The 17,729-nt window shown below is 36.5% G+C and overlaps 1 protein-coding gene across 1 annotated transcript; it reads left to right on the forward strand.

Annotated features, from left to right (window-relative positions):
• The first annotated feature begins 16,631 nt into the window (after positions 1 to 16,631).
• LOC117173646 lies at positions 16,632 to 17,426 on the forward strand. The gene has a single exon (XM_033362287.1). It carries the CDS (start codon positions 16,632 to 16,634, stop codon positions 17,424 to 17,426), a length of 795 nt encoding a protein of 264 aa, XP_033218178.1.
• Positions 17,427 to 17,729: the final 303 nt, after the last annotated feature.

Below are 17,729 nucleotides of genomic sequence, written 5' to 3' on the forward strand. Positions count from 1 at the left end.
TGTTTGTGTGTGTGTGTGTGTGTCACAAGAGAAAAACTTCAGTGAACAGCTTCTCGATAAGAGGATGCACGGCATCTTCCACAGAAATGTGGAGAATCAGTCAATGTCGTGTGAACTAACTTTTACTTTCCTTAAATTACGAGAATTAAAGTCTGGCATGGAGGGTTTCATTTTGGCATGTCAAGACCGTGTCATTTCCACATTAACATACCGGCGCCACACTTTGAGCTAAGACATTCCCGATGATAGCTGCAGGGCGTACCATGCACACCCCTAGCATTTGGTAAAAATACTATCTAGTTGTCGAACTCATGCGGAGACAACCCACATACAGAGCTACAATGCGGCACTAAGAATGCTTTATTACCGTCTCTGTCACTCTTACGGCATCAACCTTAATATCGCTCCTCTAAATGCTCCTAGGGAAATCGAGTCAATTGACGAGAATGAGAAGTGCCGCATATACAGGAACTTTATATTCTCGACAATTGTTTCTGTTGCACACTCGAGACATGACATGGTTCTTCTTGACTTCGAGAAGCAAACCATGTTCGTTATCGAATTTTCGGCGCCAGATGACAAAAACGTCATAGCCAAGGAGAATGAAAAGAAAGAGGGATATAGAGACCACATAAAGGAGTTGCGACGATTGTACCCGAAATATTCTGTCAAACTAATTGTCCTTATCGTCAGCGCTTTTGGAGGTGCCAAGATTTCACTGGTTAGTAGCCTGAAAAGCATCCCTGTGTGTGAACAATATGCTAAAACACCTGCGGGAAAAATGCAGAAGGCGGTCATCCTTGGATCGCTCCGTGTCCTCAGGGTGCACGAGACTTTTGCCGGTTCCTCATATTGATTCCGTTACAGACTGTAACCACCTATCTGACGGTCGTGAGACGTGGTTGTGGCTTCTGAAATTTTACCGCGATTTCGCTGGGATCCGTTGCAGTTTTTCAGATTAGCATCCGCTCTCAGCGAAATCCTGCGTTTGTTCTTATGACAGACTTTTAATTATGTATGTATGTATGTATGTATGTATATATATAATGTATTTGGTGAGCATAAAATTGGGTAACACCTGCGGTATATCTTTTTCGCACTTATTGCACACTTTTATTTTAGCTATTTTTTTCATATTTTTTTAGGGGTTCATGATGATTGTTTGAAATCATTTGTGATTGTTTTCGGAAGGCCAAAAATAGTATGAAATTCAGATATTATTAAATTCTGGCTGGGTGCGTAAGTTATTTTTTGGTAATTTTAGGGAGGCAGGGGTTGTTCTTGAAAAATAATTTTTTGCATATTTTGATAGCCCAAAAAGGGCAAAAGTTCTGGCGCTGTTCATCTTTTTAATTTGCTCTAGTGGAAGTGTTGGTGGACAGTACCTCCAACCGAAGTCCGTTATTTGGAGTTAAATAAGAGAGCCCAAATTTGGTATTGGTGCCCAAGAAGAACCCAAACAGGTCCAAAACTCTAATATGCTTACATTAAGTTTATCTGTGTATTTAATTTTAAGAGTAGTTTTCAGAAAAAAGGGGTTGTTTTTTAAATTTAATTTTTGCATTTTTGAAGAGTCGAAAAAAGCCCAAAATTCTGACGCAGTTGGTTTTTTCAATTTTTCTGTACTAGGGGTGCTAGCGGTCAGCACCTCCACCTAAAAGTTCGGTTTTATGAGAAAAATAAGGGAGCCCAAAAATCGTCATTAGTGCTCAAGAAAAGCACCAAAAAAGCCCTAAATTCTGATATGTTTAGATTTAGTTTAGGGGCATATTTCATTTTATGGGTAGTTTTCAGAAAAGGGGTTGTTTTTTCAAATTTAATTTTTGCATTTTTAAGAGTCCAAAAAAGCCCAACATTCTGGCGCTGTTGATTTCTTCAATTTTTCAAATCAATTTTTCTGAACTTCCGTTGTGGAAGTGCAAGCGGAACGCACCTTCATATAGCGAAAACTTTGTTCCAATCCTATTCTCACGTATCAGTGAATCATATTTTTTTGTGATGATTAAAATATGAATTTTTTTGACCTCATAACCAATCAAAATATACAAAAATGTATCCAGATCTCCCAAAAAATGATTCCAAATGAAAATCAGAGAATGCGAAGAAAAAGCGTTCATTCTGAAAAGCATTTGCCCACATAGGAAATATCAATGGATCTCACTCGGTATGACCCTTTTTTAAAGTAAATGGTCGTAGGAAACTCCGACGGGAAACGTGCAGGCATAAATCGATTATACTGTACATGTCATTTAATGCTTGTCACAATGGACTTGACCATTTCGAGTGACTCATCTTCCCGCTTTTTATAACGAACAACGCTTTTGCCAACTAAATCTTGATTGAGGTCGCAATTTTTATATAAATATAGCTGTTAAAAGTTAAGCAACGGAGAGGTGAGAGACTTGAAATGGCCAAGTGTAGAGTGACAAGAAGTAAAACACATGTACAGTAAAATCGATTCATGCCGTCATGTTTCTTGTCGGGTTTTCCCACGACCGTTTTCTTTAAAACTTTATCATTGATATCACATGCATATTTTTTAAATTTTATCTTGTTTTTTCTTGTTTAATTTCAAACCTACCGCGAATTATTGTCCTGTGAAGTTAGCCTCATAGGAGAGTTGGTTCTTTTTTGTTAGTTTTCCTATGTGGGCAATCGTTTTTTGGTGCGGACGTTTTTTCCTCACCTTCTCCAATTTCCATTTGGAAGACACAACAAATAAATGGTTACACGCACTACGAAGAAACATACGAAAATCGAAGAAACGCCGTAAATATTCCGAGAAATATACCACATACATGAATGATATGATAAAAACAAATTGGATAATCAGGAAAGCTTTTACTATTATAGGAAAAAAACAGTACCCGTGACCAGTTTTTCCAACGGAAGAATAAAACGGAGAATAAATTGAACGTTGTCACCAAAATACTTGTAATGACTTAAAAAATGGATGATGACATGTTCTAACAGGGGTTGCTATCACGCAGAAATAATGAAAGATAAAGTTTCCATCGATTCCACCTGAAAGATTCACCGCAAAAAAAATTAGCCTTGCCAGATAAACTTTACATGAATCGAAGATAATTTCCAATTTTAAACCTTGCCTGGATAATTTTTCGCCCTTTTTATTCGAGGTATAGCGAGAATTACGCGGCAGCGCTATCTATCGTCTTTTAAATTCCTTCAATTCGAGAGAAATGGGGATTCTCATCAGTTAGTTACTTTTTGCACTTTTGCTAAGTGGCAGTAAATAACGTTTTGAAATTGAAATGTTCTGAAACCAATAATACTTTTTTCAGGTGCATCCATATTTAAATGTAAAGTTATTAATGGTTCTCCCGTATAATGTAAATGAAATATTATATTTTTATAAGAATTGATGAATTGAATATAGAAATTTGATGCCTCAGATTACTTAGACATATTTAAAACATATTATTAGTTGAAAATAAATTGGAAAGTATTATTATCATAATATAAAGTATTAGAATAAGATACAGAAAATTTGAAAAATGCTTTTGTTTAATTTTCTAATAATTAGCCAAATGGAATGTAAACCTCGGGAAATTAATTAAGAGGCTATTCAAAAAATAATTCAAAAAATACGTCATAAATTTTTCAGGAATTTCTGACCCCCCTTCCTCCCCCATGCTTGATACTTTTTCCATTGTTTTTAACATGGAAAATGATACTTTGGCAGACCCCATCCCCTAAATGTATCACATTTAGAGAAGATTTTTTTGAAAAATAATCTTCACATGGTTTAATGAGCCCTCTCTTCTATATTATTTTAAATTATGTAGCATTTTGATAAACCAATTAAATTTATTAGAATTGTATGCAAAATTTAACTTAGAGGTTGAAATTTGAAATATTTTTGGAACAATTGTCAGGGTGGCTACTGGACCGAGCACAGGAAATAACATTGAATTTATTTCTTGGACAGGGTTGTTAGAAGCTTAAACAATTTCAAGTAAATTTGATCTTATATCAAATTATAGTAGGTAGGATGAGGAGTTATTATTTAAATTAATTAAAACTACCTTGGTTGTACTTTAAAATTTCGCTGTAGTATTTCGTGTTTTAAATTATTAAATTATTCAAGAAGTGTAAAGTTTTCAAAATCACAGTTCTACCATTTTTTGATTCAAATATCAGCGCTTCAAGTTAAACAGTTATTTTGAATGCGAATAATTTATTATTCCTCAATTTTTATTTTAAACTGAAAGCATTAACGTTTCAAAATTAATAATTTAAAAGCATGCAGTTTCAAATTCCACTCATAACAAAACTTTTTAACGTCTAAGGCTTTCAATTTATGCCACTTTTTGAAGATCTCAAAATTTAAACACAAAGTCGCAAACATCTGGGAAGTTTTTTAAAAGATTGAAGAAATTAGAAAAATACATTGTTTTTGGAAGAACAAGAAGCATCAGAAAGCCGTGTATAAATAATTTTAAACTATCTTTTTTTCTAATTCGATAGGATCAAAATTAAAATGAAAATTTTTATATTTTCATTATGAATATGTATTTTAAATACATGTTCCTAGATGACAGTTTTTATTTGTCATGCATAAACTGCAGTTTGAAAAAAGCTACCCAAAACATGAAAGAGTGGAATTTAACTTTGCCTTTCAATAGCGTCCTTTAAAAAGGAGTATACATTTTTAGACATGAGTTCACTCATTAATAATGCATAAACATTTACCTTCTTAAACAATGAAATAAGAGTGAATGAAATTGCATTCAAAATATATTTTTTTATTTATATTCTTAATTTAATATATTTATAAAAAGTTTGAGCTAAAATATTTCAATTAATAGAAAACGAATTTGTTTACGAAAAAAGTTTGGAAAGGCGAGGTTTCAATTAAAAGAATGCATTTAAAATGTATATTTTTAAGAAATAAAGAAACGATTCAGAAGGGTATTAAATGTGGAAATACATCAATAATTAAAATGCAAAAAACAATCTAGAAACACGCGTTACCAGAGAAAAATTGAGCCTGCAACCTTCCGCATGGAAACACTACGTGCTACCGCCTTAGGCTCGGCCAATTGAAATATATATGTTGTCCCACATCTACGCGAAAAAGGCGACATTTCTCGTCTGAAAATAATGAACAAAGTGAGCGATTTCTCAATCGTTGACGTGGGCGTTGCAAAATAGCATGTTTTCCGCTAATAAGGAAAAGTCTCCTAAAAAGTAGGAAAAAGTACGTGGAAAAGTGGAAAAAAGTGATGCTCTGCCGTGAATGTATGATTCAATATGTGGCCAAGTGGCGCCATCTACCACTCAGGTGGACGCTTTGCAACAGAGACAATGTATATTCGTGAGTCGTAGTTTCATTTCTATCTCGTGCTGTGCCCCACTATTTTTAAACGAAAAATTCGTCTTTTTGCATTGTTTTTTGACAAAATAGTATGTACTACTTGTGAAGAATGGTTGATTGTGAACTCCCATTCTTCCCACGCTCACTTCGCTTGCGCTTCAAATTAATGCTCATTCGCAATTGACCATTTTCCCCACTCATGATACAATACACTATTTCTATTAGATACAGGAACGGCGGAGAATAGTATAAAGTTTAAAGTCGTTTTTCTCGATGGATAAATAATAATATGATAAAGGAAATAGATAAATTAAACTAAATAAAAAGCTACGAAAACTTATACTTCTGAGTACATATTTATTTAATTCATTCATTATTAATTACAGTTTCAAGAGAAAAAACCTATTTTATTCGAATACGACAAAAAATAAGAAATTGTTGAAAATCTAAAATAGCTGATATTTAAACGTTAGAGGATACAGCGTGTTACTACGAATATAGAAATATAATGCCTAATTGTATTTTTAAAATCAAACATGGATCAAGGCCTAGGGTTTCGAAATGAGGTCAGAAGTGTTTTAGTTAAAAAATGGAAAACTCCATTTTTTTCTTGCACGGTTTAATCCGAATTGGCGAACTTTTTTCAGATAAAATATTTTTTACCTGCGTTTAGAAACCAAATATCCCTGAAGCAGCACGTCCATTTCGGCAAAACTGGATATTTTTTTCTAAACAAACCTTCTTAGACTACATTTAGCAAGATTTCAGCTTAGGAGCAGACTTTTGTTTTATTTTCAAATAGTAATTTCTATCTTTACTGTTAGAAATATTTTGAAAATTCAACCACTTTTCAATCACTTTTGTGGTGGAAATCTCGTTCATTCACAAATTATTAATAAAATTCAATCAAATGTAGTAGAAAATTAATAAAGATGCGCATGCACCCATGCGCTATCATACTTCTCGTGAAGCCATACCCCAACGTGATTAGAGTCTCACGACTCCTTCTTTGTGTCGTGAGATCCATAAAAATAACAAAGGACATACATATACTATTTAGTAACAGAAGCAGCTTTAAAGAAAAAAACGTGCGTAGGAATAATATTATTCTAATGAGAAAATTATATTCATACTATCGTTACTAACTGCTGTATGCTTTGTGAGGTTATGATTATAACAACGAGTATCAAAAAGTTGGTCTATATGCGGCCGCGAAATTTATAATGGTAATATAATTCGAATATACATTATGTTTTTCTTCTTTAAAGCTGCTTATTTTTCTAAATATTATATATGCACTTCATTTATCTCATGGATATAACGACACAGAGGTACGAAGTAATTCATGATTCCTTATCAGAATTATTTTAATATACATAGTGGATTGCAAAGACAGTATTTGCAAGAAATCTTGATGGGTTTTATTTAAGATTTAGAATTGTTTAGAAATCTTGAATCAAACCTATTCGATTCCCTGAAAAATGATACTTACTTTGAAATTCACTAATTACGCTATTCTGAAGGATTCCCATTTTATTGATGATTTAATAGTTCTGCACTGCCACCCTCCAGTTGAGCATTCGTTTGGTCACATTTTGTTATTGAAAGAAGGTTATAAAATTGAGTCTATTTCAATACAAAAATCTTATTTGTTCTGCCAAATTCTCTGATGAAACTGTCGCGAGATTGTTTTGTTTCGTGAACTCTTTTAGTACTGAATTTAGTCCCAAATCGATTCCTAGTCTGTGCAGTGTACAACTGTGTTGGTTGAACAGGGCTGCACAAAGTCGAAGGTGGGTAGTTTGCAATTCACCCATATGCAATACATGTTTGGTGTATTTATACTACACTCATGCTCGCTGCAAAGGGTTTCAACTCTAGTCGACGGCAACTCCCAAACCGAAACTCCATTATCCTTAATTATAATCGCGTTTAATCGCAAGCTCATCCTCCCTTCGTACGCCACGCAAGTCGCCTTCATCTAGGCGAAAGCCGACGAACACGGGCCTTGATTATCAATATAGAATCAGTACGACGTGAATGAAGCGAGTGGCAGGTGACTGTAATTACTGCATACTCGAACAATCACAAACCAACACGAAGAAAAATGGTCTGTATGCAATAAATAATATAGTTGTACTTTAACAAGACGGATTAAATGCGAGGACAACAGATAACTAACATAATCGCCTTGGCGACTTTTTTCTTGTGTAAAGTTGCAATACGAGCCAAAACTCTCGGTTTTGCCTTTCCTTCACTTTGGCCCCGGTTCCACTTTGATTCGGCAGCAACTCAGCCACTAACTCGTATTACAACTTCACAGAAGGAAAAATGTGCCATTTATCGTACAGTATTTTTCACCAAACGCAATTATAAGTGCGATTTTAGGGTTTCTTAATCTTCTCTGAGAGACTTGCGTCTACTACTCAACTGTCATATGGTGTGTATACAGAGGTCAGACAACTCATCGGCGCCACTAATGAAAAACAAAATGTTATACAATTCATTTGTTTGTTGCTATTTTTAGGTTGTTTCAATTTTTACAAAAACCAACTTTGTTGCTCTATTATTTTTTGAGAAAACAGGGCGGCGCTAGCTTGTCGGCATCTCAGAGACGCCCTATACAAAAATCATTAAAAAATCATTAAATATAAAAAAATGACTTAGTTGGATTTTCTTGTATTTTTTTCTTTACAATGCTCTATGAATCGGTTTTGTAAAATTGACCCTTATTTAAAAAACTACCTCCTGTAATGAAAAAAAGTATTTAAAAAATGACTAGGCTAGATATTTTTGCTATTTGTTTTGCTTCCTAATGTGATCTGAAAAACTTTGGTGAAAACAGCCCGTATTTCAAAAAGCAACCCCCGTTGCTGCAAAAACGCATTAAACAAAATTATTAAGATTAAAAATATTCAGAAAATATTAATACCGTATTTTCAACGCATAACTGAGGAGCAAAATTATTGTTCACCTCTGATCGTTACAAAAACAACCCCCATATTTGTATCCGAATAAATACCTGCTGACTGATGCCAAAAATTATATACATTAACTGTCGAGACATTTGCCTCTTGATTTTTGTGCTTTTCCATTATCCTCCAATGTCATATCAATTGCTTTTGTAAAATTAATCCTTATATAAAACGACAATAAACTGTAATGAAAACACGTATTGAAAAAAAACAATATCTATATGGATGAAACTTACTCATAAGATAGTAGCATTGTACTTTTCAGCCTTATTATCTCTCGCTCCTAATAGTTACAAAAATAACCGCCGTAATGTATATTATTATTCAGTCTATGTGTACGTATATTCAAAAAATATAATTGACCTTTTTCGATGCATATTGTAATGCCTTCAATCAACATCCAGCGTATGGATTAGGTCTCTCAAACTAGCACTTCCACAAACGAAATTCCCAAATTTATTTTTATCCTAATTTTGGGTTTTTTCGGTTTTTTTTTGTTGTTTTGCCGATTTTTGGGCTCTAGTACTTTTTATAAAAATTCAAATTTCGAGTGGAAGTACTGGCTTAAATTAATCCAGCACCTGCGCTATATAAAAATTAAAAGAAAAAAATCAAACACGTTAGAGGTTTGGCATTTTCTTGCGCTTATAAACGCAACAATAACCAATTTCCAAAAACTACCCGTACGAAAAATAAAACTACCTACTATATACAAACTCAAATTCGAGAAAACAAAGAACACCACAATTTCACAATTCCACAATTTTCGAGGAGTGCAAAAATGAGAGTCTTCATTGACACTCTAAAATTCTCCAAAAGCTTTTTTTTACAATTTCATATCTACCTGGTAGAGAAGGGTTGATTTTAGACGTTGAGGGTTGCAGTCCAAACATGGGAGTGAGTACTTCCTTGGAGCCCTAAAATCAGAGACTCCATTGACACTGGAAAACTCTCAAAAAGATAATTTTTTCGTGTTTGCCTGTAAGAAAGGGGTTGTTTTTTATCGTTAAGGGTTAGAGCCCAAAAATTAGTGCTGACACTTTTTAAAGAACCCAAAAATTTAAAAACTCTACACGGAGAAAAATTTTGGGAGATCACTTCACGGCAGTACTGCTTGATTTTATTACGCTTCGGGGCGCGAACTAAGCTCTCGGAACCCTTGCTAATAAAGCATACGTTTTGCAGTTTTAGGCATTCGGCCACGCCTCTTTGCCCTCATATCTCGAATTCAATGCTTTAGATCACAGAGTCGGAGACTTTAAATCGCACAAAAATGGTTACTCTCAAATCACGCGCTTCCGTGAATTAATTTCTTGAAATTTCTCTCCGTGTAGTAAAACGCTGTAAAATTCCGAATATCATTTCTACTACGTAGATATGAGTTTGTGATAAAATAATCTCTCACAATTCTTCCTATGTCCATGGCTGTGATTTTTGGGCTCCTCGAAAATAGTCACTCCGATTTTGGGGCCCAAAACCTTATGGTATAAAATCAACCTCCCTCTACCACGTAGATATGAAATAGTAAAAAAATATTTTTTACGAATTTTCCATTATAAATAAGGTCACTGGTTTTTGGGCTCTTCGAAAATATTCACTTCGATTTTGGGTTTCAATCCCTAACGTCTACAATCAAAACCTCTCTACCATGAAGATATGACTTTGTGAAAAAATAACCTTTTCAAGATTTTTCCATTGTCAATAGTGTCTCTGATTTTTGGGCTCCTCGAAAAGAACAACTCCGACTTTTGGGCTCCAATACTTAAACTCTAAAATCAAACCAACTATACCTCGTAGATATAAAATTGCCACAAAACAATCTTTTTGAGAATTTTTTAGTGCCAATAAAGCCTACGATTTTCGACCTTCTTGAAAATACCCACTCCGATTTTTTGGCTCCAACCCTTAACGTATAAAATCAACCCGTCTCCACCAAGTATATATGAATTTATCAAAGAATGACCTTTTTGAGAATTTTCTCACTGTTAATAAAGATAACGATTATTGGGCTCCTCGATAATACCGTCTCTAATTTTTGGATAGCAACCCTCAAGGCCTAAAATCAGCACCTCTCTTTATGTAGATATAAAATTGTAAAAAATAATCTTTTTGAGAACATTTTAGTGTCAATTAAGTCTCTAAATTTTGGGCTCCTCGATAATACTCTCTTCGATTTTTAAGCTTCAACCGTTGACGTCCAAAACCAACCCCTATCTACCACTTAGATATAAAATTGTAAAAAATTCATCTTTTTGGAAAGTTTTCATTGTCAATGGAGTCTCTGATTTTTCATCTCCTCTTAAAAAACCCACTCCGATTTTTGTGCTCCAACACTCAACATTTAAAATCAACCCCTCTCTACCACATAGATATGACTTTTTCCGAAAATAATCTTGTTGAGAATTTTCAAGTGTCAATGGAGTCTCTGAATTTTGTCCTTGTCGGAAATATCATCTGCGATATTTGCGATCCAATATTTAACGTCTAATATCAATCCCTCTTCACCACGTACATATGATTATGCCAAAAAATAATTTTTTTGATAATTTTTCAGTGTCAATGGAGTCTCTGATCTTTGAGACCCTTTAAAATATCTTCTTTGATATCTGGGATCTAACACTTAACGTTCAAAATTAACACCTCTCTACAACGTAGGTATAAAATTGTAAAAAACAATCTTTTTTACTATTTTTTAATGTCAATGATGTCTCTGTTTTTTGCGTTCCTCGAAAATACTCTCTCCGACTTTTGGGCTCCAACACTTCATGCCTAAAATCAACCACTGTCGATCACGTAGATATAAAATTGTAAGTACATCATCTTTTTGAGAATTTTTTAGTGTCAATGGAGTCTCTGATTTTTGGGCTCCTCTAAAATACCTTCTCTTATTTTTGGGCCCCAACTCTTAAAGTCTAAAATCAACGCCTCTCTAGCACGTAGATTTGACTTCGTCAAAAATAATCTTTTTAAAAATTTGCGAGTGTCAGTGGGGTCTCTAATTTTAGTGCTTCACGAAAATAGCTACTGCGATTCTTAGGCTCCAACCCTTATGGTCTAAAATCAACCCCTTACTATCACGTGGATATGAAATTTTAAGAAAATTTTCTATTGAGAATTTTTCAGTGTCAATGGAATCTCTGATTTTTGGGTTCCTCGAATATACGCCCTCCGATTTTTTGACTCCAACCCTTAACATCTAAGATCAACTCCTCTCGACCACGTCAATATGAAATTGTAAAACAACAATCTTTTCAAAGATTTTCCAATGTCAATAGTCTCTGATGCTTGGGTTTCTCGAAAATATTCTCTTCAATTTTTGAGCTTCAACCCTTGAAGTCTAAGATCAGCCCCCTCTCTACCACGTAGATATAAAATTGCAAAAAATAATATTTTTTTAATTTGTACGTTTCATTGGAGTCTTAAATTTTCGGATTCCTCGAAAATACCCAGTCTCAATTTCGAACACCATACCTTAATGTCTAAAATCAAGCCCTCGCTGCGACGTAGATTTGAAATTTTAAAAATCTAATCTTTTTCACAATTTCCCAGTGTCATTGGAGTCTGATTTTTGGACTCCTAAGAAAGCCTATTCCAATTTTTGGGCTTTAGCCCTTAAGGTGTGAAATCAACCTCTCTCTATAACATAGATATTAAATTATAAAAAAATAAACTCTCTACCACGTGGATATCAGATGGTAAAAAAATAATCTTTTGAAAAATTTTTCAATGTCAATGTAGTCTCTGACTTTTGTACTCGTCGAAAGTACCTACTCCGATTTTTGGGCGCGAACCCTCAATGTCTAAAGTCAAACCCTCTCTATCACGTAGATATTAAATTGTAAAAACATTAATCTTTTTGATAATGTTTTAGTGTCATTAGAGTCTCTGAATTTTTGCTCCTCGAAAACTTTCTCTCCGACATTCGCGATACAACCCTTAACGTCTAGAATCAACCCCTCTGCACCGCGTAGATATAACTTTGTCAAAACATAAACTTTTTGAGAATTTTCCAGTGTCAATGTAGTCTCTTGTTTTTGAGCTCTTTGAAAATACCTACTTATATTTTTGGGCTCTCACCCTTAGCGTCTAAAATCAAGCGCTCTCTACTACGTAGATATAACATTGTATAAAAATAATCTTTTCAGGAATTTTCTGGTGCCAATGGAGTCTCTAATTTTTGGCTCCTCGAAAATAGCTGGTCCGATTTTTGGGCTCCAACCCTTAGCGTCTAAAATCAACCACCCTCTACCGCGTATAACTGAAATTCTAAAAAAATAATCTTTTTGAGAATTTTCCACTGTCAATGGAGTCTCTGATCTTTGGGTTGCTTGCAAATTACCACTTACATTTTTGGGCACCAACCCTTAGCATCTAAAATCAACCCTTTCTACTAGGTGGATATAAAATTGTAAAAAATAATCTTTTTGGGAATTTTCCATTGTCAATGGATTTCTGGGCTTCAACCCTTAACTTCTGAAATCGACCCCTCTCCACCACGTAGATATGGCTTTGTCAAAACATAATCATTTTAAATTTTTCCAGTGTCAATGGAGTCTCTGATTTTTGTGCTCCTCCAAAGGTCCTCTCTGATATTTGGGAACCAACCATTAACGTCTAAAATCAACCTCTCTCTACCACGTAAATATTTAATTGTAAAAGCATAATCTTTTTCATAATTTTTTAGTGTCAATGAGGTCTGTGATTTTTTGACTTCTCGAAAATACCCACTTCGATTTTTGGGCGCCAAGTCATAACCCTCTGTCGGGCGCACCTCTTCACGAAATTAAAATTAGGCGCACTCGATCTGATGGGCCACCCACATGATGTACCCCCCCTTGCCCCTTATCCATTTTAATTTAAAAGAAAACAATTATAAAAATATAAATGTATGTAAAAATTATGTTTTTATTATTATAAAACTATTCGGATGGGCGCCTGGATTAGCTGCCTTATTTTTGCGCTGCTCGAAAATATTCTCTCGGATATTTGCATACAACCCTTAACGTCTAGAATCAACCCCTCTCTACCGCGTAGATATAACTTTGTCAAAATATAATCTTTTTGAGAATTGTCTAGTGTCTATGGAGTCTCTGGTTTTTTAGACCATTCAAAATACCCACTTTGACTTTTGGGCTTTAACCCTTAGCGCGTAAAATCAACCCCTCTCTACTACGTATATATGAAATTGTATAAAAATAATCTTTTTAAGATTTTTTCGGTGTCAATGGAGTCTCCAATTTTTGGCTCCTCGAAAATACCTAGTCCGATTTATTGGGCTCCAACCCTTAGCATCTAATATCAACCCCTTTCTACCACGTAGATATGGCATTGTCAAAAGTAATATATTTGAGAATTTTTCAGGGTCAATGGAGTCTTCGATTTTCGGGCTTCAACCCTTGACGTCTATAATGATACCCTCTCTACCACGGAGATATAGCTTTGTTAAAAAATAATCTTTTCGTAAGTTTTTCAGTGTCAATGGAGTCTCTGATTTTTGGGCTCGTCAAAAAGGCCAACATCGAGGTTCCATTTTTTACTAATGGGTTAGTGTTTTTGTACATAGCGGCGGTTTTTCTGAATTTTTATTTGGTGCATTCGAGAGCCCAAAATAAGCCCAAAATCTGGTGCATTTTTAGTTTTGCATATTGTATTTTTCGCAAGGGGGTGGTTTTTTTTTAATATTGTAATTTTTTGGACTGTTTTAAATTTGGGAACCCAAAATAAGCCCAAAGTTCTGTCCAATTTTCAAATTTGAGTTTTAATATAGTGGATAGTTTTACTTTTCATAGGGGTGGTTTTTGGAAATTAGTTCTTGTTGCGTTCAAGACCCAAAAAAGCCCAAAATTCTGACGTGTACGATGTTTTTATTTTATTTTCTATTTTGTTGAGGGACTGGCTTGATTCAGGCCAGCACCATCACTCGAAATTTGATTTTTCATAAAACGTAGTTGAGCCTAAAAATTGACAATACAGCCCAAAAAAAGCCTAATAAAGTATAAGTAAGTTCCATCCATGTAGATATCGCCTTTTTTAAATACGTGTTTTTATTAAGGCGTATTGTTTTTTATATAAGAATACATTTTACAAAAGCGATTGATATGACATGGGAAAATAATGAAAAAGCACAAAAATCAAGAGGACATCAGTTTGAACATTTAATCTACTATACAACATTTGGCATCAGTCTGTAGGTTTGTATTAGGATATAAATACGGTGGTTGTTTTTATAAAGATTAGGGGTGATCAATAACACAGCCACACAAAAAAGAGTGTGCGGATCTGGTAACAATACACACGTATTCCTATAGATTTTGGGGCGCTCAATTCAAATTCGGTATCAAAAATCACCCATCACGTCATTGTTGGGCCATAACCTCAAAAAATGACGAGAAATCATGCACTGAGGCAAATAAATTTCAAAATAATGCCAGTGATGCAAATTTTCTCTTCAAAAACATGTCGACAACTATGAAGGATCAACCCTTGCCTGATATTAACTTATTTAACATAACTTAACCCAACAGAACCTGACCTCACCTAACTTGAATTAACAGAATTTTATTGAACTACACGTAAAGCTCTGGAAGCATATTTTCCCAGTAGCAAATGTGTGCTACATCGAATGGGTCAACTCGAGCCTAACCTAGAAATAACTTTAACCTAGCCTAACCTAACCTGACCTAACCTAACCGATTACGCTGGCAACCCTGTTCTTGCGTACTTTCATATTTTGACATTAATAGCAGTAAATGTCTGGAGTTTCGTAACCGCTTGTTGTTAGCATTATTCGTCTGTGTCCGTAACTAGTGCACTTCCACGTGGTGATGGTGAGCAACGGATCCACATTGGCTGAGTCCCTGGGTAAACGGCGTTCATGCCGTCATGGCAGACACAGGTAAAAAGTGTATTATGATGCAGGGAAAAACCCCAGTATCGGCGTCTGGTCAGGGTGGGAAAGCAGGCTCTCCGACGTCGTCATCATGCAACCGTAGCTCTTCATCAATGAATTACTTGGTTTGTGTAGAGTCTTATGCTACAAGGAAAAAAACCGCAAGCATTTCTCAATCGCATGCCTGCAAGAATAGCTCAGATTCATTCTGTTACATTTTCAGTAAATATAAAGTGAGCAGTTTGCGAAAATCAATCGACGAGGAAGTGAAAGTCTTTACGAAAAGTGTTTTGACCGTAAATTGCTGCACCAAGATGCGAAACGGGTTCCTCACGTCATTTGCAATTCCTGCAGACTTATGTTGTATCGTCTGAAAAATTCAAACAACATCAATCAATCAATCAATCACTCAATCAATCAATCAATCACTCAATCAATTAATCAATCAATCAATTAATCAATCAATCAATCAATCATCATCATCATCCAAGAATCACCACAGTTAACTGTGGTGGAGGGGAGGTGATATCCCTACTTGGCGCGTCCCCAGGTGGCGGATAGGGGAATGCTCGCTGGTAACAGAGGGTAAGGCCAAATAAAATACGTCTCGCGGACCAAACACACTGGGTGAAGGAGACAACGAGAAAAAAACCCACGATTGTTCCCCGCTGCGGCCTCCTGGGAGTGCTCCGAGTCACGCTCGCCTGACCCTCTTGGGTTGCGAGGAGCTGATGTGTGCTTGCACTACCGACATGTTAGCCGCAGCATGTGATCAGGAGCCAGCCCCTTCGGGCCTTGATCAGGGAGTGCGTGGTGGCTGCAGATGTCGGAATCTGCAGTGCCCCGGGCGATTTCCAGTCCGTCCGTGTTTTCCGGGACTGGTTAAGCGAAGGCTGAGCCCCAGAGAAAAGGGGTAGGATTTAGGTTCAACGGTATACCCGTTCCCAGCTATTTCGGCCCGCCCCTCCACGCACGTTGCGCTGGCGACAGTATTTCATGGCACCCACAACCCCCCAAAACATAAACAAGAATGAAAAAGAAGAGAGTTCTGGCCGAGCGAAGGAAATGGCGCTGAAGGAGAAGATTCTCGCAGATCAAGCGGACACAGACAGAACAGGATCAAAAATTGACCGCCTGCTGACAGAAATGCTAGCCCTATTGGCTATCATGGATCAACCAGCTAAACAGCAGAAAAATGTCAACACGGATATCAAGTCTGGTATCCCAAAGTTGATAGAAACCATAGAAGAACTGCAAGAGGAGCGAAATCCGACGAAGTCGGCGCAAGCTAGCTCATCGTCAGGGAAGGTTGCAACCAAGCATCTTAAGCCTTTCGGGGAAACAGGCTTATAGAAGTTTAAGTACACCGAGGCGTAGTAGCAGCAAGAGGACAGCTTCAAGCCCAGCGGAAAACCAGGGTGCAAATCGAATGGGCAAGAGGAAGAATGACCTGGCGTCGCCAGGAGAATGGACGGACGTGACAAGAAAGAAGAATAAGTCAGAAATATTGGGTAAATCGCAGTCAGACGAGGGAAAGGAGAATCAGAGAAGGTCAAAAGAAGTGACTATGAAGAAGAAGTCACAACGGAAAACTGACAGGAGACAGCGACGGGAAGCAGTTTTAATAAAACTGGCGCCAGGGAAGACATACGCGGAAGTGTTGGGAGACATCAAGGCCAAGATGACACCTGAAGAGTCCGAAGCCCACATCTGGTCGATTCATCGAACACGCAACGGAGATGTCCTGATAGAACTTAAGATGGAAACAAAAAACGCTGCGGCCTTTGGGGAGGCGTTGGAAAAGCACCTAGGCGAGATGGGAACTATGAAGAACTTGGTTCCTAAAGTAACTCTTAAACTTCGAGATCTCGACTGTGTTACAACCAAGGAGGATGTGGAAATCGCACTAAAAAGAGATCTTGGCGATAAACTGGGAGATGCAAAGGTCTCGGTAACCAGGCCCAACAGAAGAGAGCAGGTCTTGGCCATAGTCGAGGTCGGCGAGAAAGCCGCAAGCCAACTGTTGGAGACAGCCCGCATTAAAGTGGGATGGATTAATAGCAGGGTGAGAAATAGAATAAGCATCGACCGATGCTTCAGGTGTCTAGGTTATGGTCACCAGTCAAGAGACTGCAAAGGACCGGACCGCAGCGGCCTCTGTTACAGATGTGGCTTAGGCGGACATCCGGAAAAACTCAACCACATACCAGGATCGGGTGGGTGAACTGTCTTTAGGCAGGCACTAGATAACTTAAAACGGAAGCGCACATGACGATAATCATCCAAGCTAATATGCACAGAAGCAAATTAGCGCATGATCTTCTCGAACACTCAGCTCGGGAAGGGAAGGTTGGTTTGTTCATTATCAATGAGCAGTACATGGATCAGTATACAACAACATGGTTCTCAGACAACCTTGGAACAGAAGCTATATGAGTACGAAACCTAGCGGCAATCCCGATTGAAGATCATGGCTCTGGGGACGGATACGTCTGGGTTAAGAGCAAAGGTATCACGTACATGAACT

This window comes from Belonocnema kinseyi, chromosome 5 (assembly GCF_010883055.1).
Source record: "Belonocnema kinseyi isolate 2016_QV_RU_SX_M_011 chromosome 5, B_treatae_v1, whole genome shotgun sequence".
Taxonomy (NCBI): domain Eukaryota; kingdom Metazoa; phylum Arthropoda; class Insecta; order Hymenoptera; family Cynipidae; genus Belonocnema; species Belonocnema kinseyi.